The sequence below is a fragment of the Phyllobates terribilis genome, unplaced genomic scaffold, assembly GCF_046119375.1.
Source record: "Phyllobates terribilis strain yellow unplaced genomic scaffold, ASM4611937v1 Scaffold_4__5_contigs__length_816908805, whole genome shotgun sequence".
Taxonomy (NCBI): Eukaryota; Metazoa; Chordata; class Amphibia; order Anura; family Dendrobatidae; genus Phyllobates; species Phyllobates terribilis.
In genome coordinates, this window is record NW_027362764.1 from 162,716,245 (window position 1) to 162,737,999 (window position 21,755).

At 43.7% G+C, this 21,755-nt stretch overlaps 1 protein-coding gene across 2 annotated transcripts; it reads right to left on the reverse strand.

The window, feature by feature from the left end:
* Positions 1–10,290: 10,290 nt before the first annotated feature.
* Positions 10,291–14,365, reverse strand: CYCS (cytochrome c, somatic). 2 transcript variants are annotated; one of them, XM_073676554.1, is made up of 3 exons: positions 14,210–14,365; positions 13,579–13,755; positions 10,291–10,669 (listed from the first exon to the last, which is right to left on the reverse strand). In XM_073676554.1, the coding sequence occupies exons 2-3, from the start codon at positions 13,745–13,747 to the stop codon at positions 10,521–10,523; spliced, it is 318 nt and encodes a 105-aa protein (XP_073532655.1). In that variant the 5' UTR covers positions 13,748–13,755; positions 14,210–14,365; the 3' UTR covers positions 10,291–10,520. The 2 variants fall into 2 exon arrangements, with proteins under 2 accessions (XP_073532655.1, XP_073532656.1); XM_073676555.1 differs by having other exon boundaries at positions 14,257–14,343.
* Positions 14,366–21,755: the final 7,390 nt, after the last annotated feature.

Genomic DNA, 21,755 nt, shown 5'->3' on the forward strand with positions numbered 1-21,755 from the left:
AAGGCAGCACAAGGTCACCCTGCCGTGGTTGATGGGCTCACATGAATTGGCCAATTTATGCGCTAAGTACCTTCATTTTTATAAGTATATTCTATATAGCAGTAATGCAGTTCAAATTTCATATATTCAATGCTTGCAAAAATCTTAGCGTTTACAGAGGCTGCTGTATTCTCTTGTTTGTATATTATGCAGTCATGGCAGCTTGCACCTGTTCACACTTGGTTTATTCTGTTCAGAGGTGCTGGTCAGTTTTTTGTTTTTGTAGTGTGTAATATACTCACTGTCAGAATTCAGCACTTCTTGCTGGTTCCAGTGGTCATCATTGATCATTCATATTTGATTTTCATACTTATAGTCACGTTCCTACTAACTTCCCTTCCTGCCTCTCACTAAGAGTCGATTTTTCACTGACCCTTGAGAGAATCAGGAAGAGCAGCCAGTCGGCACATGACTAACAGTATGCAAATTACATGTAAGTGGTCACGTGATGTATAGGAAGGGGCGCAAACTGAATTTTTGCTAAACCATGGGCAGCATGAATCAAAGCTTGGCTGCATGATTCCAGCCAGATATGTTATTGCTGGGGAGTTTCAGAGAAAGCATGGTTTAAAGATCTGGTCCAGACCACATGTAGAGACGAAACCAGTCCAGTGCCGTAACCCAGCAGGCTTCTCCCTGTATCGATTCAGGTGATTGACAGATCTATCACTATGTACACATAAGGTAGAGACATGTCAATCAACTAGAGTGATGCAGGGGAAGCTGGCTGGCTGGGAGCTGCACCGGACTAGTTTTGTTTTTTTCCCATGGTCCCTGGCTCACTCTTTTAACTACAGTTGAAACTAGAAGTTTACATACATTATTTAAAAAGACACATATCCATGTTTTTCTCAATACCTGACATGAAATCAGAATAAACCTTTCCCGTTTTAGGTCAATTAGGAATACCATAATTTTTAATATTTGCCAAATGCCAGAATAATGAGAGAGAGAGAATGTTATAAGCATTTTGTATTACTTACTGGAAAGTCAAAAGTTTACATACACTAAGATTACTATGCCTTTAAACAATTCTGGAATGCCCATATGATGATGTCATGTGTTTGGAAGCTTCTGAGTTTTTTTGGCAACATCTGAGGTAATTAGAGACACACCTGTGGATATATTTTAATGCACACCTGAAACACACTGTTTCTTTGTGTAGCATCATGGGAAAGTCTAAAGAAATCAGTCAAGATATCAGGAAGTCACTTGTGGACTTGCACAAGTCTGGCTCATCCTTAGGTACAATTTCAAGATACCTGAAGGTGCCTCGTTCATCTATACAAAAAATTATACGCAAGTACAAAGAAGATGGGAATGTCCAGCCATCATACCGCTCAGGAAGGACACGGGTTCTATGTCCCAGAGATGAACGTGCTTTGGTCCGACATGTGCATATCAACCCAAGGAAAAAGGAAAAGACTTGTGAAGATGATGGCGGAAGCTGGTAAGATTGTGTCAATAACCACAGTGAAACGAGTACTGTATCTACATGGGCTGAAAGGCCACTCTGCCAGGAAGAAGCCATTACTCCAAAAGAAACATAAAAAAGCCAGGTTAATGTTTGCAAATGCTCACGGGAACAAATTTTTGAAGACATGTTTTGTGGTCTGATGAAACTAAAATTTAACTTTTTGGGCATAATGACCATCATTACGTTTGGAGGAAAAAGGGAGAAGTTTGGAAGCCTAAGAACCCCATCCCAACTGTGGAACACGGGGGTGGCAGCATCATGTTGTGGGGATGTTTTGCTGCAGGAGGGACTGGTGCACTTAACAAAATAGATGGCATCATGATAAAAGAAGATTGTGTGGCAATACTGAAGCAACATCTCAAGACATCAGCCAGGAAGTTAAAGTTTGGGTGGAAATGGGTCTTCGAAATGGACAATGACTTGAAGCATACTGCCAAAATGATAAAGTCAATGTTTTGGAGTGGCCATCACAAAGCCCTGATCTGAATCCTATTGAAAATTTATGGGCAAAGCTGAAAAGACAGGTGCGAGCAAGACCACCTACAAACCTGGATCAGTTACACCAGTTTTGTCAGGAGGAATGGGCCCAAATTCCGACCAACTATTGTGAGAAGCTTGTGGAAGGATATCCCAAATGTTTGACCCAAGTCATTCAGTTTAAGGGCAATTTGTCCAAATACTAATGAAATGTATGTAAACTTTTGACTTTGCAGTAAGTAATAAAAATGCCTTAAAACATTCTCTCATTATTCTGGCATTTGGCAAATATTAAAAATTATGGTAATCCTAATTAGCCTAAAACGAGAAAGATTTATTCATGTCAGATATTGAGAAAAACATGCATATGTGTCATTTTATATAGTGTATGTAAATTTCTGGTTTCAACTGTATGTTGCTCCATATAGCTGCAATAGTGCAGCCAGGCTCTGATTCATGATGCCTTTGGTTCGGGCAGCATGAATATAGTGACAGGTTTTATATAAAGATTCATTATACAGTTTATGTAAGTAGGAGAGCAACACTTTAAAGGTGCCAAAGTAGAATGGGGAAAAACCAGGAGGTCTCAGGCATTTATTTTTTTGCTGGTCCAGTTCACGTGAAAAAAATAGTCTGAGTGCGGCTTAAACTGGAGCTGGTTTAAACTCCTCTGTAGCATAAATAATTCCTGGAGTAGTGCATTATTATAACAAGTGTTACTTACCCCCACTAACTAGATAGCTATAACGCAAACATTTCCTCTGTGGTACACAGCTTCTGCTCCTTTACCTGTCTGCACCATCTGATTGTGTCTGACCTCTTCTACCATTAAAGTCCTGGCTTCTGAGCCCTACGGACATTACAGTGGGTAGTTCTGACCCTATTCCGACCTGTGACACACACATTACCAGCAACTCAGTGCACACAAGGGCACTCCTACAAGTGGTACTTCAGACACTATAACCACTACATTGCAACACTCCTGCATAAGGCATTTCATGAATCAAGTGTATCTCCCACATACTCATAAGCTCTGATGTTACTGCTCACTCATATCAGTCACTTGTTGTATCGTATGCACGTTGCCAACTGTTGCGTCACAGTTGGCAACATAAAATCAAAGTTACAGTATTCATAGCATATTAGCATACGTAAACATTAGTAATGGTATAATACTACCTAGCAGCCACAATCTGACACTATACAGCACAAGTATAATAAATATAATAGGTCATTAAATGGCAAATAATTGCATAGATATGGCAAAATAATGGCATTTGCATAGCAATAAAATACAGTTACCTAATGAGGTTCATAAGCACACTTACTGTCCAGCTGCTGGAGAAGGGCTGTGACAGGAGAAGGAAAAAATCCTTGGTGCTCAGTCAGCCGAGATTTATTTTCCTGTCATGGCTCTTCTGCGCAGCTTCAGTATGTATGCTTACGATACAGCTCCTCTATCAGTTAAGATACAGGTTTCATAAGCTGTGGTTATTTAGACTCCCGCCCATCCTGACATGTAACTAGGACAGGCTGCCGATTGAATTATGTGACAGGGGACATTTTATTACATTATTGGAGAGCCCATTAAGTAATCAGATTACATCTCCAATAGAAAAGGATCAATTGTAACCCATGTCAATTAAAGCATATACCAGTCCCAGACAGTTCAGAATATAACACTTTGGTTTATATTGGTGGCTCAAATTATCAGTCCTCTTATAGACACTGACAGTGATGTCATGGTAGGAGGGGTCCAATGACTCGATGATTAATGCATAAGATAAGATGATGCAGATAAGAACACTAGTCAGAATGTCTGTTTTTATTTTGTCATATCTACCAAATGAGGACTTAATTATAAAATATAGCAGTTATGAAATTGGCCACTAGATGTCAGTAGAACATGTTATACTTCTGCATGGTAAAGGAAATCTGTCATTTTACAGAGGTAAAGTCAGTGGGAATGTAAGAAATAGCTGAATTTGAGTGTTTGCAAGTCTGGCCAACTAAGACAACGTTCACGAATTGTTTATCTTTATTGATATGTTCTCATGACAATGCTGGTGAGACCCCTTACGAAGCGGCCCTTAGCAGCGACACGCGTTGGGTCCATCCAGCTGCAGGTATGTTGTTCAGGTTCATCTGGTAAGACATGATTGCTTTTTAACATCTCTTGACTGTCGTCACTTGGTGTCTATCTGTGAAGGGCCTTATCTATGGACTTAGTGACGTATAATGTTCTTGCCATCTAAATTTATATATATTTTTATGGTATACTCTGTGACTGTTTCACATTAATCAAAGTTTAATTTATCTTTTCTCATTACATGAACCATGAACTAATTATTAAAGTATATACCTGCTGAAGAGATTGTAATGTCGGGCTATCAGATCCGGCCTCTTCATTTGTATTTTGTCTACTTTTAAATGTTTTTCAATTTTCTTGCTTGTTGCTTATCTTTTCTATTTTTGCAAAATAAAATTTGGTATTTTTTAAAAATATTTAGGTGTGCACAACATTAATTTAGCTGTGTCTTTTTCTCTTCATTACATTGCATAGTACTCTTTGCAGGGCAAATGTAGCACCCCTCTATATAATCTGATTGAACAACATACATATATTTGATGGGAGCAGTTTGAAAAGTAAGATTTTAATCAATATCTCATTGAATACAAGAAAAATTTCCAACATTTTGACAAGACTGACCTCCATGATTTTAATGACAGCACCAAGTCTTCTAGGCCTGCAATGAACAACTTGGTGACCTATGAAACATCTATTTTTTTTCCATTCTTCGAGAACGACCTCTTTTAGAGCTTGGATTCTGGGTGGAGAGTGATGACAAGTCGTCTCTTCGGGATTCTCCATAGGTGATCGATTGGGTTCAGATTAGGAGGCATATTTGGTCACTAAATCACTTTCACCCTGTTCTTCAGAAATTCAGCAGATGTGTGTTTTGGATCATTGTCATGTAGGTGTTTTCCTTTCACCCATGACAGCACACCTGAGAGATTTTTGGAGAATTGAAGCACCTTAGGGAGGGACCCCCACTTGCAGCACCCTTCTACGAAAGGTCAGGTCAGTAGAGGAGGATAGATCCAGTCTATGTTGCCTAAAGAAGGTAGATGGTGAGGACCAGGTAGCGGCCTTACAGATTTGATCAATCGATACCTCCGCCTTCTCTGCCCAGGAGGTCGCCACAGCTCTGGTGGGGTGAGCCTTGATACCCTCAGGAACCGGAGCACCACTAGCAGAGTAGGACAAACTAATAACCTTCCTGAACCACCTAGCAATGGTACTTTTAGACACCCATATCCATTTCTGCTACCCTGAAAGGCTACAAATAGGGACTGGGCTTTCCTCCACTGACTAGTCATAGACATATACTCTAACAATGTTCTTCTAACATCTAACCTATAGAATCTTACCTCCCCATGGATTCCTAGGGTTATTACAAAAGGAATGCAGGATGATTTCTTGGCTCCGATGGAACTTTAAGGCTACCTTAGGAAGGTAGGCCAGATCAGGCCTCAGTATAACCCTATCCTCAAATATCTGTGTATAAGGAGGACATATGGACAGGGCCTGTATATCACTCACCCTGCGGGCTGACGTTACTGCCACCAATATAATGGTTTTAAGGGTAAGTAACTTAGTCGACAATTCCTGTAGAGGTTCCAGTGGGTCCTTGGTTAATGCTTCTGGTACCAGATTTAGATCCCATGGGGAAATTCTTGGGATTGTGACTGGCCTGGACTTACCACAGGATTTTATGAATCTTGACACCCACTTATTGGCCACGAGATTACAGTTGTACAACGTGCCTAAGGCTGATACCTGAACATTCTAGAAATTTTTTCCACGGCCTGCTGTAAATCCTTGTTATCGGCTTCCTACTTTTTAACAAGGTGGAGACTAACCCTCGTGAGAAACCTTTCCGACTCAGTATAGCCCTTTCAAATTCCACGCTGCTAGATGGAAGCCTTTCACTTGAGTGTGGAATACTGGGACTTGATCAAGAAGGTTCGGAGTCTCCGGCAGGATCCATGGATCGGACACTGACATTGCCCTTAAACGGGAAAACCATAGTCCTTTTGGCCAGAATAGGGCACTCAGAATCACCCTCGCCTGATCCTCCCTAATATTTTTCACGACTGTTGGAATCATTGCTATCGGAGGGAAGGCATAAGCATTCCTTAAGTTCCAGGGATCTGAAGGGCATCTACCGCGTATGGATTCTCTCTGGGGTTTAGTGAACAGAACCTTTTTACTTTTCTGTTCTGCTTGTCGGCAAATAGGTCTATTTCCGGTAACCCTGATGCGAGAACTATCTGCTGAAAGACTGGAGCGTTCAAAGTCCATATCCCCTGTTTCAGCCTGTTGCGGCTCAGCAAGTCTGTCTTGGTATTTTCTACCCCCTTTATATGCAGTGCTGTAAGGGACAAAATGTGTTGCTCTGCCAGCTGGAAGAGTTTGCTTGCTGCCATCATTAGGGAGTGGGACCTTGTTCGCCCTGATGATTGATATACGCCACCAGAGCCCGGTTGTCCGACATGACCCAAACGTGGTGACCAAGAAGTGAAGAAAGCCTTTTAGAGCTCTTTCCACAACCCACAGCTCTTTTAGATTTGATGCCTGATCTCTCTCGAGAGCTGACCAGGCCCCCTGAATCGTATGATTCCACAGGTGTGCCCTGGACCCCTCATGTTAAGTTTGCTCTGTCTGCCCACCACGAGAGGGAGTTTCTGACATCTAAAGTAGGTTTTACCTTCCCTTCTAAATGTCCTTTTAGCAATCTCTGTGCAGACAGAATTTCCCTCTGAAGCTGTCTCATGTGGAGTTGGACCCATCTCACCGCTGGAATGCAAGATGTCAGGGATCCTAACATGGACATTGCCTTCCTTAGGGTCATTTTTGGAAGACTTATCGCTGTTGAGGCAAGGTTTACTATTTTGTCCTCGGGTAAGAAACAAGTCTGGAGTTCAGAATTTAGGACCAGGCCTAAGAAAGACTGTATCCTCACTGGTGTTAGTCTTGACTTGAGAGTGTTCACCATCCAGTCAAGATCTTCTAGGACGACTCTCATATCTTTCAGCTGTGATGAGCAGTGGTCTTCTGATCTTCCCACTATGAGGAAGTCGTCCAGGTAAGGGACAATAACGGTGTTCTGAGTGCAAAGGTAGACCGTCATCTCCGATATTACCTTGGTGAAGATCCTTGGAGCCACCGACAACCCGAATGGAAGGGCCCTGAACTGATAATGTTTGATTTTTTCTCCTGAACGTACAGGGCTACTCTTAGGTACCTTTGATGGTCTGGATGAATTGGTATGTGGTAATAAGCATCCTTTAAATCGATGACTCACATGAAGCAGTTGTGATATAGCAGTTTTATGGTTGTGTTCACCAATTCCATCTTGAAGGAGTGATTTTTTTACCCACCGGTTGAGGTTGTTTAGATTGATTATGATTCTGAAAGAACCATCCGTTTTTTTTATTAAATAGAGGGGGGAATAAAATCCCCTTCCCTTTTCTACCTCTGGGATCTCGTCTAAAACCTGCTTTTTTTAAACAGGACCAAGATCTCTATCTCTAGGGCTAGTTGTTCTTCCGATGACTTCTTGTGGGGTGTTACTATGAAGGTTTGGCACATCAGATTGTAAAATTCTATTTTCAGACCTTCCCTTACTATATCCAGAACCCAGCGACTGGGGTAGATGTTCTTCCATGCCTGAATAAAGAGGGAAAGCCTTCCCCCTACTGGTAGTCCGGCTTCATTGTGAGGACTTTGTGGAAGTTGAAGAGGGACCACCGAACATAAATCCGGTCTCTTTTCTACCTTTAAACTCCCACTTCCTTCTTTCCCCAAGAGGATGTCCCCTATTAAATTTTTACACCGAAAGGAAGTCTTTCTCGTGTCACTTGTGAACTCGGGAAAGCCCTTCTTTTGTCACCGACTTTCCAAGATGTCTTCCAGTTTTTTCCAGAATAAAAATTGGCCATTATTATGGCCTAGAATATAGTCTATCTTTTGACAGCAAATCTCCCGGACAGCCCTTAAGCCACAAAGCTCGTCTTGCAGTGTTTGATAACCCCTCGTAGACCTGGCCGCTAGCCTCACTGAGACTACAGATGTGTCTGCCAGGAATGTAACAGGGGCATGTTGGCTAAAATTTTATCCCGTGGGGTTTTGTCCTTGACCTGTTTCTCCATTTGTTGAAGTCAGATAATAAGAGAGCGGGCGATACAGGTTCCAGCAATCGCCAGCTTCAGACTCCCTGCTGCTGCCTCCCAGGTGTGCTTTAGATAACCATCTGCTTTCTTATCTAGCGGATCACTAAGCACCCCAGAATCCTCAAAGGATAGAGCCAACCTCTGACGATTTAGCTACCGCCCCATCAATTCTAGGGACATTATCCCACATTTCTGAGTCCTTTTCCTCAAAAGAATATCTGCTTTTTAAGGATGAGGGCAAGACACCAATTCTTTCCGTTTTTTCCACTCTATTAATGAGTGCTTGGTTTATATTATTAACCGGAAAGGTGCACTTTTTCCTCTCCTCCAACCCACCGAACATCACAGCCTCAAGGGATCTAGATGCTTTTTCATCTTTAAGGCCCATTGTAGACCTTATGGCTTTCACCAGCCTATCCGTCTCGTCCGCGGGAAAGCATGGTCTGCCCCCCCCCTATCACTGTTCGAGGAGGATGAGGTCTCACTATGGTATTCTCTCGGATAGTGGGGAATCATCAGAATTAGTGGAGACTTCCCTAGATATATATATATATATTTTTTTTAAATATGGTTTTTAAGGAGCCTTGCACCTCAGCCCTGACATTGGATCGGATCTAAGGCACGCAGTAAAGTCTGGGGTCTCTTCTAGGATTGTTTAATAGACGTAGTCTGAGCCAAGATTCTTCTGCCAGCCCACTACTAGCAGGGTCTTACATAGGGCACACTATTCCTCTTGTTAGCACTAGCTTTTTTAAGGCTCCTAGTGATATAAACACAGAACAAGGGCCCTATTGGAAAAAAAAAAAAAAAAAAAAAAAAAAATGGTGACATTCATGAAGCTCTCTCACCACGCGCTGTCACTTTAAGGGTACCGGATTCGGAGGCTGTTCTCGGATCCGTATGACATCACGTCTGGCCACCGAGGAGTCCTGTGACCTTCCACTCCTCTGGCTAGGACGGCAGCTGCTCCTGCTACTTGAATGGCTTGCCCCCTTTACCATGACCATGCTGATAGAGAGCTGGAGGTGATTGCTGCTGCTCCTCCATGACAGAGGTGAGCTTTGAGCATAAGTGCTGATATTGTGGACTTGATAACGGCACTTCCAGTTCGCTGAAGGTCGCGGCACAGGCACAGAGCCTTCTCTTCCTGACACCAATACAGAGCTGGATCAGGGAGAAGAAAAAAAGGAAAAAAAAAAAAAAAACCCCACTTGGTTTTCCTCTCCACCCCCGATTCCCAGCAAGGACAGGAAACCAACTGATACAGGGAGAGGTGCCGCCTTTTTATTTCAGTAGGTTTCCTATCATTGGTGGGTGGATTCCACTCAGGTGTGCTATAATGGGTGAAGGGAAGAAGTGCACATCTACCAGGGAGTGATGGTAGCATCTTCTCTTTCATGAATTCACAGATGTACTACTTCTGTATTGAAACCATCAATAAAATGTGGCTCCCTGACACCAGCAGCTCTCATGCAGCCCCACATAAGGACACTGAACCACCATGTTTCACCGAGCATGCTTGGGTGCTTGCCGAGTATCTTCGGCATTCTCGTATATTATGTTATAGTCCCTGCATCTGCATGATTTACAGCTGTAAGACATCCTCAACACAGGTGAGGATTCCCTAAAAGGCAATCACTGCATGTGTTGAGGCTGTCTAATAGCTGTAAACTATAACATAATATACGAGAATGCCGAAGATACTCGGCAAGCACCCAAGCATGCTCGTTAAAAGGAGCATGCTCGCTCATCACCAGTTACCATCTGTTTGTCATTCATGGACATTACAATTCTAGATATACATCTTGCCCCCCCCCCCCCTCTTCAGAAAAAAAAACAATACACAAAATAAGTATTTTGCTCCTTCCACTTAACAGTAAATTACAAACAGCAGCATGGATCAAAAGGTTTGAAATCCCCACAACCCAGTTTACTCCGTGGGAAACAGCAGCATATGAATAAGCGTAGCTCATTGTCAGAAAGTCCTTAGATTTAGATTTGTAATTTTCAGCTTTGGCTTAGACGCAAAGAAAAGACACCATTTTATAAACACACAAGAGTTGAATGAGCAGGTTTATTAGTGGATTTTAGTAGCAGAGTTATCATTTGATTCATAAAACCACTAGAGAGCCTAATTCATTTCAAGAATTTCCCAAGAACTTTACATTTGCTGGCTGATGAGATGCAATCTAAAAGGTATGGACAGTACAAATAAAAAAATATATAAAATGTAAAGCATCTCATCACAAGCAACCCCTCCCTGAAATAAATAAGGCAGCAGATCCAGCAATTAACAGGAGGTTGTACTCTTCAGATATGCTATCAAGTCTTGTCTCTCTCCCTTCTTCTTGATTCCAGCAAAGATCATCTTTGTGCCAGGAATGAACTTTTTGGGGTTTTCCAGATATTCCAGAAGAGTGTCCTCATTCCAGACAATGCCTGTGAAGAACAGCATCATTACTACACTTTCAGCAGAGCCTTAAGGGGCTATCAGTGATTAGAAGACATTACAAGAACAGCCCCACACCTGTCCATGGATTGAAGTGAATGCTGAGCCGTTAGAGCCACACATCCTTTGGACAGGTACAGCATTCATTTTTCTAGCAGAAAACAGCCTCTTTCCAATATATATTTAAAACACAAAAATAACCCCAGGGTTTTGATCTTTACACCAATCTTAATGACTTAAGCACAACTTACTCCAGCACAGCCTTAAGACGTGTGCACCTCTAAATGCATTTAACACACTATTCAATTATGTGCATTTGCAAAAAAAAACAATTTTACTCCAGAGGGCCAGCATACATTTGTGGTGTAATGAATGACAAATGACTTGTGACATCAAAGGTACATCAGATGTTTGATCATTAGAAGTCCACAAGTGATGTAACAAAAAATGAGTAGAAGTGCTGAGCAGAGAAAACTCCCACCCCCCACTGATCAAGTCTTCTGACTTGTCACCAGGATACATAGGTTTGTGTATTTTTAATGAAAGTTTGTCTGCAAGTAGGTCATCTGGAACACATACCGATAGACAACCCTTTCGATCTTTCTGGGAGACATTTCTAGATTCAAGACACATAGCGCCCGATTCAAAGTTTGAAAAGTCACAATTTTGGTGCAACTTGAGGCTGCACTAAAATTTTGCAACTTCACATAATGTTCGCCAAGCTTTGACCAGGTGGGCAGAGGCAATACAAGTGGCGGAGTTCGCTACACCACAAATATTACACCAGCAGGGAGTGAAGTAGGATTTGAGGCAAGGTGCATGCCACTCATCCCATGATGTTACCGCTCATTTCGAACCTGCCACTGCCCTCATGAGAACCAGTGCCTGTGAACTTAGGTAACTTAACTGACATCACCTCAGCTCAGTGACCAGGTCTTGCAGGTACAGCACGAGACCTGGTAGTGGCTGCTGCTCCAGTGAATCGAGCATCATACACTGGGATTGTCATGTGACCGCCATATGGCCTTAGTCAGAACACTGGATTTTTTTTTTTTGGCAATTGGGTAAAAATTGGCAGCGAGTGATTTTTTTCTTCAAATAAAGGACTTGTTTATTTCTTTTGACTACAGCGTTAGTAATGGGGGGTGTCAGATAGATACCTCTCCTTTACTAACATCTAATTGATGCACCATCTCTGGGGCAGCTGATGGCTGGTATTATTAGGATGGGAAGAGGACAATATCCAAGGACCTTCCCAGCTGTCTGCTTTGACTTAGCTGGTTATAAAACTAGTAGGAGGGGGGGGGGGGGGGGGGGAGACCGCACTTTTTTTTTTTTTTATTTGTTTTACACTGTTTGGCCAGTGCACCACACGACCTGGCCTATCACAGCCATGCCATTATTTGGCATGGCTGTGAAGGGGCTGGAAATGATCACAGCCTGAAAGCCTGTTGATTGAAAGGCTGCAGCCAGTCAACCAGCTTTATTAGGCTGATGAACCTTAACAGTATCACGGATGTACAGTAAGAAGTCAGTGTTCGGTACTGAACACTAGGTGTCCAGTACGAGCCCCGAACTTTACAGTTTGGGATCGCTCATCCCGATTTATAAGGCTGCGTGCCCACTATGCGTTTTTCAAGCATTTTTTGGGGCGGAGTTTCCACAGCGAAAACGCTTGGTAATACGTGCCCCATGGTCCCCAATGATAATCCGCATGTGCTGTGCACATGCTGCGGAAATTTCCGCTGCGGATTATCATTGCGGAAAAATACGCAGCATGTCCATTAATTTTGCGGACACGCAGCGTAATCGCCGCCATTGACTTGCATTGGACCGCGTGACATCCGCATCACTGCATCTGCACAAGAGGATATCACACGGTTCAATGTGCGGATGGTACCCAGGTCTGGAGGAGAGAAGACTCATCCAGACCTGGGTACCATAAACTGTAAAAAAAAAAAAATAAAATAAAAAAAATAAAAAGATTATACTCACCTTCCGATGTCCTCCCGGAGTTTTCTCCCCTCCGTCTGTTCTGCTGTATGGGTCGCGGTGTGGTGAAGGACCTGCCATGAAGTCATTGAGTCATGTGACCGCCCAAGACACCAGACGCAGCAGCAAAAACACCGGGAGGACATCGGAAGGCAAGTATAATCTTTCTTTTTTTTTTTTTAACTAACTTGGTCACACTACTATAAAGCCATGCCGGTTGCATGGATTTATATAGTGTGAACAAGTTGTCAACCACTTTTCCAAGTGATGCTAAAATCGCTTGGAAAAGCACTTGATAACCCGCATGGAGAAATGCATGCAAAAAGGCTTGACAAACGCTTCTACCTGGCGGGAAAAAATGCATGTAAAAACCGCATGCGTTTTTCCTGCCAGGGAGAAGCGGAAAAATATGCAGCATTTCTGCATTGTGGGCACATAACCTAACTATGGGTTTATTCAAATGCTGTAATTAAGTCATAAAAAGGTGATTTGCAGGCTGGAGCCAACATTTCTGCAGCCCAGTGTATCCTTATAGTGTCCACCAAGTGCCAGATTGCCACTTGCTGACTATATTCCTATCTGCTTCTGTCAAAGGATTAAAAGGGAAGCAGATGAGAATGTGACCACCTGCTCAATCAATTGAGGGAGGAATCCTGGCAGTGTACATAATGGATTTGCCCATTTTCCCATCTGCAGGGGTTTAGACCAAAACCAGAAGACACAATTTAATCTCAGGTCACCGAGTATTTTCTGATATACGAATCCAATATGTCTCACTGTATTGGCCTATACCTCCCATAATAAAAGCATTTTAGATAATTACAGAGTTTGAGTGATAGTCTGCACAGCTCATCTTGGCCACAAAGACCCAGGAGGAGCAGCTCCCTATACCCACAAGAGCGCTTACCCTTATTCTTGTTTGCATCAGTGTAACTGAAACCCTCGGCTTGACCAGTCTTGCGGCCGAACAGACCGTACAGGTTGGGGCCAACCTTGTGCTTGCCGCCCTTCTCACATGTGTGGCACTGAGAACATTTCAGGACAAAGACCTTCTTTCCCTTTTCAACGTCTCCCATTGTTAAATCTAAAAGGGGGGAAAAAACAAAACACAACACACAATAGGGTTAGACGAGACCCCAGAGCACAAAGGCCTGCAATGAGCGAGAAGAAACGTCCTCCCTCCCCAGAGGCAGGTGCCCCATGATAAGGGACAGATCTGGTGACCTTGACCTTCCCGTGGGTCCACAGAGAAGAGCAGGAAGGGCACAAGGAATAATTACTGCTCCACATACCACATAGGACTCAACAGACATAAGATAAATCCACAGGACAAATAACTGCTAATCTGCCTCGGTGCAGCCAGCCTGGAATCACCGCACAATGACGTTATTATACGTCCCGGCTATCAGAACTAAAAGCCCCAGATCCTTCTCCTACAAAACCCAAGGTCACAGCAAAAAGCCCAGACTGAGAACGACCAATAACCGAGGGGCGCACTGGGGAGCAGGCGGCGACATGACAGCAGCGGCGCCTCTTACCGTCCCGCCGGGTCGCTATCCTCCCACAAATCCGCACCACAACTCACACTAAGCGCTCTACACCAAGGACACGCCGCACCAGCCCTATGTAACCGGTGTGCGCGCAACGCAGCTTACGTGTTACGTGTGACGTTGCAGAAAGCTCCGCCCATAACGTGCTCTCCCAGTCCAATCAACGTGAAGGATTTGGCTGATGGTAGGCAGCGTCTGTGTAGCAGGGTAGGTAGAGCAGGACGTGTCTGAAGGAGAGTCAAAAAGCCCAGCCCACTTGTGTGGAGTTACGAAAGCAAAGCCGGCTTCTAGTGACGTCAGCAAGGGCAGGGAGGAGGGTCACGTGCGCTTTCCGAGGAAGTGGTGACGGGAATGGCTGAGAATGTCCTGTGGAGGTGTGCACTGCGCATGTGCGCGATGGCAGCCTACTGATTTACACTTAGAGCTGTGTACTATGTATGTGAAGCATAGGCTATGTGCCCACGATGCAGAAATGCTGCATATTTTTTACGCTTCTCCCTGGCAGGATGCGGATTTTACATGCTTTTTTCCCACCAGGTAGAAGCGTTTGTCAAGCGTCTTTGCATGCGGGTTGATAAGCGCTTTGCCAAGCGATTTTAGCATCACTTGAAAAGTGCTTGACAACTTGGTCACACTATATAAATCCATGCAACCAGCATGGATTTATAGTAGTGTGACCAAGTTAGTTAAAAAAAAAGAATAAGAATGGTAAAAAATAAAGATTATACTTACCTTCCGATGTCCTCCCGGTGTTTTCTCCCCCCCGTCTGGTCTCTTGCACTGCTAGCGGTGTTGTGAAGGACCTGTGGTAACGTCATTGAGTCATGTGACAGGTCACATGACTCAATGACGTCATGGCAGGTCCTTCACAACACCGCGACCCATACAGCAGACCAGATGGGGGGAAGAAAACACCGGGAGGACATCGGAAGGTAAGTATAATCTTTATTTTTTTATTTTAAATTCTTTTACAGTTTCTATGGTACCCAGGTCTGGATGAGTCTCCTCTCCTCCAGACCTGGGTACCATCCGCACATTGAACCGTGTGATATCCTCTTGTGCAGATGCAGTGATGCAGATGTCACGCGGTCCAATGCAAGTCAATGGCGGCGATTACGCTGCGTGTCCGCAAAATTAATGGACATGCTGCGTATTTTTCCGCAATGATAATCCGCAGCGGAAATTTCTGCAGCATGTGCACAGCACATGCGGATTATCATTGGGGACCATGGGGCACGTATTACCCATCGTTTTTTAAGCGTTTTCGCTGCGGAAATTCCGTGGCAAAAATGCTTGAAAAACGCATAGTGGGCACGCAGCCTAAGTATATATGTAGAGAAATACACATATGTACATACAAACACATACCAGCAGGAAAACTGTCTACGCCATGGGGGAACACGGCCTGTGGGAGTCAGTAACCCTGGCTGTGATTGTCTTACTTGATGAGAGCGGATCCCTTGAAGGGGTTCTCTAGGAATGTAATAGAATGGCCACCATCAAGTAATTCAATCAGCACAACCAGTCACAGGTTAGGATGGGCTGCAGGCTGAAGAATGACAGCTCCTGTTGCACAGTGACACTCCCCTGAGGAGATTTATTTCTTCTCCTGTCACAGCCCTCCTCTATGGTACTTGTGCTTACACTACAGCTCCTCTGTCAGTTGAGACACAGGTCTCGGGAGCTGCGTTTCTTCAAACTGCTGCCCATCCTGACCAGTGACTAGGACGGGTTGCTGTGTGAATTACTTGATGGGAACCATTTTATTACATTATTGGAAAACCCCTGTATAGAGGTGATTAATAAATGATTTTTATAACTAAGTCCTGAAAGGCTGTTAAGGGGGCAGTCTCTTATCTGACACGTCATATCCACGGAATATGCCATAAATATCTGATAGAAGCGGCTCCCACTTCTGGAACCCGCATCCGTCTCAGGAACCGACCCTGTGATGTGAAGTTGGGAACAGGTGGTGACTAGTGTTGAGCAAGTAAGTTCTATTAACCCTTTCGCCGAGTATGCTCGGGCCGAGCTCCGAGTATTTATAGCTGCTCGGTGATATGGTTAAATCGCTCCCGTGTGCATGATTTGCAACTGTTTGACAGTTTTATTACATGTGAGGAATGTCTATTTCTTACACATTCCTCACATGTAATAAAGCTGTCAAACAGTTGCAAATCATGCACACGGGAGCGATTCAACCATATCACCGAGAAGCTATAAATACTCGGAGCTCGGCCCGAGCATACTCGGACAGAACATACTCGCTCAACCCTAGTGGTGACATGTTCAGCGAGCTCCATTCACTTCTAGGAATTTAAAGGGAACCTGTCACCAGAAAAAAACGCTATCAACCTGCAGATGTGGGGTTAATCTTCAGGTTAATAGCGTTACTAACCTGCCTGACATCTGCATGTAGCCGAACGCTGGGAGGAGAAAATGAACTCTATTCTCTCCGGCAGCATTCGGTTTCAGTCACGGGGGCGGTTCCGGTGCAGTCACCATTCTGAGTATACAGACTGGCGGCTGTAACCGCGCCCCAGCACTGACTGACCGCCGACCGAAATGCAGAGGGAGTGTTAGTAAGGACCGGGGGCGCAGGTACGGCTGCTGGACTGTATACTCAAAATGGTGACTGAACCCGTGAATGCTGCTGGGGATAATAAAGATCATTTTCTCCCCGCAGCGTTCAGCTACGTGCGGGCGCCGGGCAGGTTAGTAACGCCATTAACCTGCAGATTAACCCCATGTCTGCATTTTGTTCTGGTGACAGGTTCTCTTTAAAGGTTTTTCCAGGAGTACGACGTTGATGACTAATTCAAGGATAGATCATTAACATCTGATCAGAGGAGGTCATACACCCTCCGTGACCAGCTGTTATCAGCTCCTGCAGGTGCACAGTGTACAGAGTCGGCACAGCTCAGCTCCATGCACCACATAGTGGCTGTTCATGGGATTTGCCGTTCCGCTCCTAGTGAAATGAATGGAACAAAGAGGCTGCAGTGCTTCGTTGTAGCTATTGGTGAGAGTCACAGGGCCTAAACCACTACAGATGCCATCTTCTGATATGTCTTTACCAAATGTGGACAGTGAGCTGCTGATGGTAGTCCCTTATGTTACCTTCTGGATAATTTGCCCCAGAGTTAGGTTCATGTAGAGTTTTTTAAGGAGGATTTATGAAGTCACATCAACTACTATTTGAATACTTTTCCTATAAAGTTCAACAGAAAATCCGCTTTGTTGTTCATACTGCGTGTTTTTGGGAGACTTTTTTCAAATGAGATTTTAAAACCCTTGCCTGGGAAAAAAAAGTGACACCCTTGAGGCGGTTACTAGTGATGAGCGAGTGTGCTCGGATATCGTGTTATTCGAGCATGCTCTGGTGTTATCAGAGTATCCCAGGCATGCTCGAATGCTATGTTCGAGTCCCCGCGGCTGCATGTTTCGCGGCTGTTCGACAACCACAACACATGCGGGGATTGCCTGTTTTTTAGGCAATACCCACGTGTGTTGCAGCTGTCAAACAGCCACCAGACATGCAGCCGTAGCATCGCGAACATGTTAATCGTGCACACCCGAGATACTCTGATAATAACTGAGCACGCTGGCTCATCTCTAGCGATTACCTCACAGGTGACACTGTCATGTCTGAAAGCCGCAAAACACAGTGTGGAAAAGGAAACTCTGCAAAACCACTTCAGGAAACATAAGGGAAAAAATGCTTGTCAAAAAAAAGAACAAAATAAAAAAGAACAGCGTTTCCTGACATGGATTCTTCTTTAAATATATATTTTTAAAGCTCAGGGTGAATCTAGCCTAACTGTACATTGCAGATTTGGTTAGTATTTTGCCTTAGTATTGTAGATCTCAATTAGGATCCTAAACAGGGTAAATGTATTTATTATTTCTGATTTTGGCTTTAAAATGCTAATGCAAAATACCTACCCAATCTGCAGTATGTGAATATGGCCTTAGAAAGGTGGGTTCTCCTTATCTGACGACTGTTTGATTGCAAGGAATAAGACTTGTACATTGAGGCTTTTTTACTACATTGTGTGACATGTTAAAAAATGTACAAAAACCTTCATATCTGACCGGATCCTAAGAAAGACAAATACAAAGCAATTATGTCTGGTACAGAGGCCGGATATTTGTCTGACTTCTACATTGAAGTGCATTTATATCCAATGAAAACCCAACATTCATTTGATTGATTGAGCCCCATTGTCATTATTATGTGCAGTCACAACGTGCTTTCTTTACCTTCAGCCATGGCTTTATCAAACTGAGGAGGTTAAAGGGTTAAAGGTTCAGAAAGTGCATTTTCATCCTCTCCCTGATATTATTTTTTGCTGGATCCTACATTGCATCACTCTAAGGCTATGTGCCAACGATGCGGAAATGAAGCAGAAAATTTCTGCTTCGTTTCTGGATGTCCTTTCCCGGAAAAACGCTGGCGGAATTTGGCAAGCGTTTTTTGCGCGTTTTAGAAGCGTTTTGGACATGCGGAATTGCCTTGCGTTTTTTATTGCATTGACAAGGCAATTCCGCATGCGTAAACGCAAAATTAATGGACATGCTGCGGATTTTTGAGCGCATCAAAAACGCTGCGGAAAAATCCGCAGCATGGGCATTGAAATTGCGGATTCTCATTGGGGACCATGGGATGCGGATTACAAAGCGTTTCACAAGCGTTTACGCTGCGGAAATTCCGCAGCATATACGCTTGTAAAATGTTACGTGGGCACGGACCCTTATGGCTGGAGACCTGGACACGGTGACTAATGCTGGACAGACACAACACTCCTCCGATCAATATGGCCTGTACTGGAGAGATAACTGACATGTATATAATAAATCTTCTGTATGATGCTTCAGGTCTTCTGATGTACGTCTGTTGTGATTAGTCCTGTTCTTTGCCTGGCTGATTGAAAGAACTGAAATGCTTTGTGTAAATGAAATTCTGATGATTTATTGAAACTAATATTCACAGTACAAATATTCACACATAGAGATGTAGCACACATGAAGGTCAGGTCTGAATGTCCTCATTTCATAGAAGTAGCTTCTCATTATTTGGTACATTATTAGGCCATGTTCTTCTGGTTCAGGCTGGTAACATGCTTTGGCATAGAGAGGGACCCCTATGTGTTTTTGCCTAAACATTAGATGTTTCATGAGTTTTCCTAAATAATAGATAGGTGATAACTATTGAATCTAAATGCTGATCTGGCCACAAGACCCCATCCAGGAGGATTGAATCGAGTAGTAGACCTGTGTGTACCCTGCCGTGCATATATGACACTGACAAAAATATATGTTCACAGCCCTCGGCTATCCTCCGGTATCTTCAGTGCCATAAACTTGAATGGAACTGTCACGGATGTGTCAGGTTTGACAGATAGTCTTACAGGGTCCGGCTGTAGAAGGTCGCTGTGTTTGGCCTTGCAAACATCTACTTGATCCTTTCATGATCTCTCTCTCTCTAGGACCCAGCGATGATCCTCAGCTTCTTCTGCTAATTACCATGCCCTTGCTGTATCCATAAATACACTCAGTTTCTCCAGAGAGTTGCTGGTGATAGAGTGTTCTTTTCTATTCAGGCTTGGAATTCTAGTAGTCTGCTAGAATTTTCTTGGCGTTTCTTCGTGGATTGTTGCCTTGTTTTCCCTGGTGTCATCTTTAAGCTAAGTGTATTCCCTTGTCTGTTTCCCTTGTGTGTACTTTAGTTTGCTGTGAAGCTGACTAGTGCTCACCCCTCCCTACCTAGGGCCTAGGTTTAGGGTCAGTTAGGGTCAGGTTTCCTGCTCAGCGACAGGTGCAGAACCTATATAGTGTCCATAGGGGAGTCAGGGTTTGTCGTTTGAGCTGTTTAGGGGTCTCCACTCCCCTTTCCCCACTTGTAGGGCACCCTTTCCCTTTCCTGTCATTATACGCTGGGTTCTCCCCATACCCAGCATGACGGGAACGGTGACCTACCACTCTATTGAACTCTTCCTGACTTCAGTAATCTGGCGATAGATGGAACCCACATCAGTCTAACAGTTTTCACCAATTTATTTGATAGCTGTCCATTTGATAGGTAATAACTTCCCATAAAACTTTTGTGCACACAGCTATTTACACTGCTCTTTGGGGCTGTAATACACTACCGTATTACAGCCTCATCTGCTATTTCTGAGCACCTTAGACAGAAGATCCTGGACCATATAACAATTTTTTTCTTTTTATAAATGGAATCCTAAAGAAAAACCTCTCTGTAAAATCAGACGTTGGAGGTAGTGGAAGATCCATTTGCCAGTTTGGGGAAATCTATGTGACATGGATCTGAATTACATCTACAGTACAGACCAAAAGTTTGGACACACCTCCTCATTTAAAGATTTTTCTGTATTTTCATGACTTTGAAAATTGTACATTCACACTGAAAGCATCAAAACTATGAATTAACACATGTGGAATTATATACTTAACAAAAAAGTGTGAAACAGCTGAAAATATGTCTTATATTCTAGGTTCTTCAAAGTAGCCACCTTTTGCTTTGATGACTGCTTTGCACACTCTTGGCATTCTCTTGATGAGCTTCAAGAGGTAGTCACCGGAAATGGTCTTCCAACAATATTGAAGGTGTTCCCAGAGATGCTTAGCACTTGTTGGCCCTTTTGCCTTCACTCTGCGGTCCAGCTCACCCCAAACCATCTCGATTGGGTTCAGGTCTGGTGACTGTGGAGGCCAGGTCATCTGGCGTAGCAGCCCATCACTCACCTTCTTGGTCAAATAGCCCTTACACAGCCTGGAGGTGTGTTTGGGGTCATTGTCCTGTTGAAAAATAAATGATGGTCCAACTAAACGCAAACCGGATGGAATAGCATGCCGCTGCAAGATGCTGTGGTAGCCATGCTGGTTCAGTATGCCTTCAATTTTGAATAAACCCCCAACAGTGTCACCAGCAAAGCCCCCACACACCATCACACCTCCTCCTCCATGCTTCATGGTGGTAACCAGGCATGTAGAGCCCATCCGTTCACCTTTTCTGCGTCGCACAAAGACACGGTGGTTGGAACCAAAGATCTCAAATTTGGCTCATCAGACCAAAGCACAGATTTCTACTGGTCTAATGTCCATTCCTTGGGTTCTTTAGCCCAAACAAGTCTCTTCTGCTTGTTGCCTGTCCTTAGCAGTGGTTTCCTAGCAGCTATTTTACCATGAAGGCCTGCTGCACAAAGTCTCCTCTTAACAGTTGTTGTAGAGATGTGTCTGCTGCTAGAACTCTGTGTGGCATTGACATGGTCTCTAATCTGAGCTGCTGTTAACCTGCGATTTCTGAGGCTGGTGACTCGGATAAACTTATCCTCAGAAGCAGAGGTGACTCTTGGTCTTCCTTTCCTGGGGCGGTCCTCATGTGAGCCAGTTTCTTTGTAGCGCTTGATGGTTTTTGCAACTGCACTTGGGGACACATTCAAAGTTTGCCCAATTTTTCGGACTGACTGATCTTCATTTCTTAAAGTAATGATGGCCACTCGTTTTTCTTTAC

Excerpts from the sequence above, each read along its gene's own strand:
- CYCS (XM_073676554.1), bottom strand. The coding sequence starts at position 13,747 with ATGGGAGACGTTGAAAAGGGAAAGAAGGTCTTTGTCCTGAAATGTTCT. Across the intron at positions 10,670-13,578 it reads TGATGCAAACAAGAATAAGG|GCATTGTCTGGAATGAGGAC; the intron begins GTAAGCGCTCTT and ends TGTTCTTCACAG.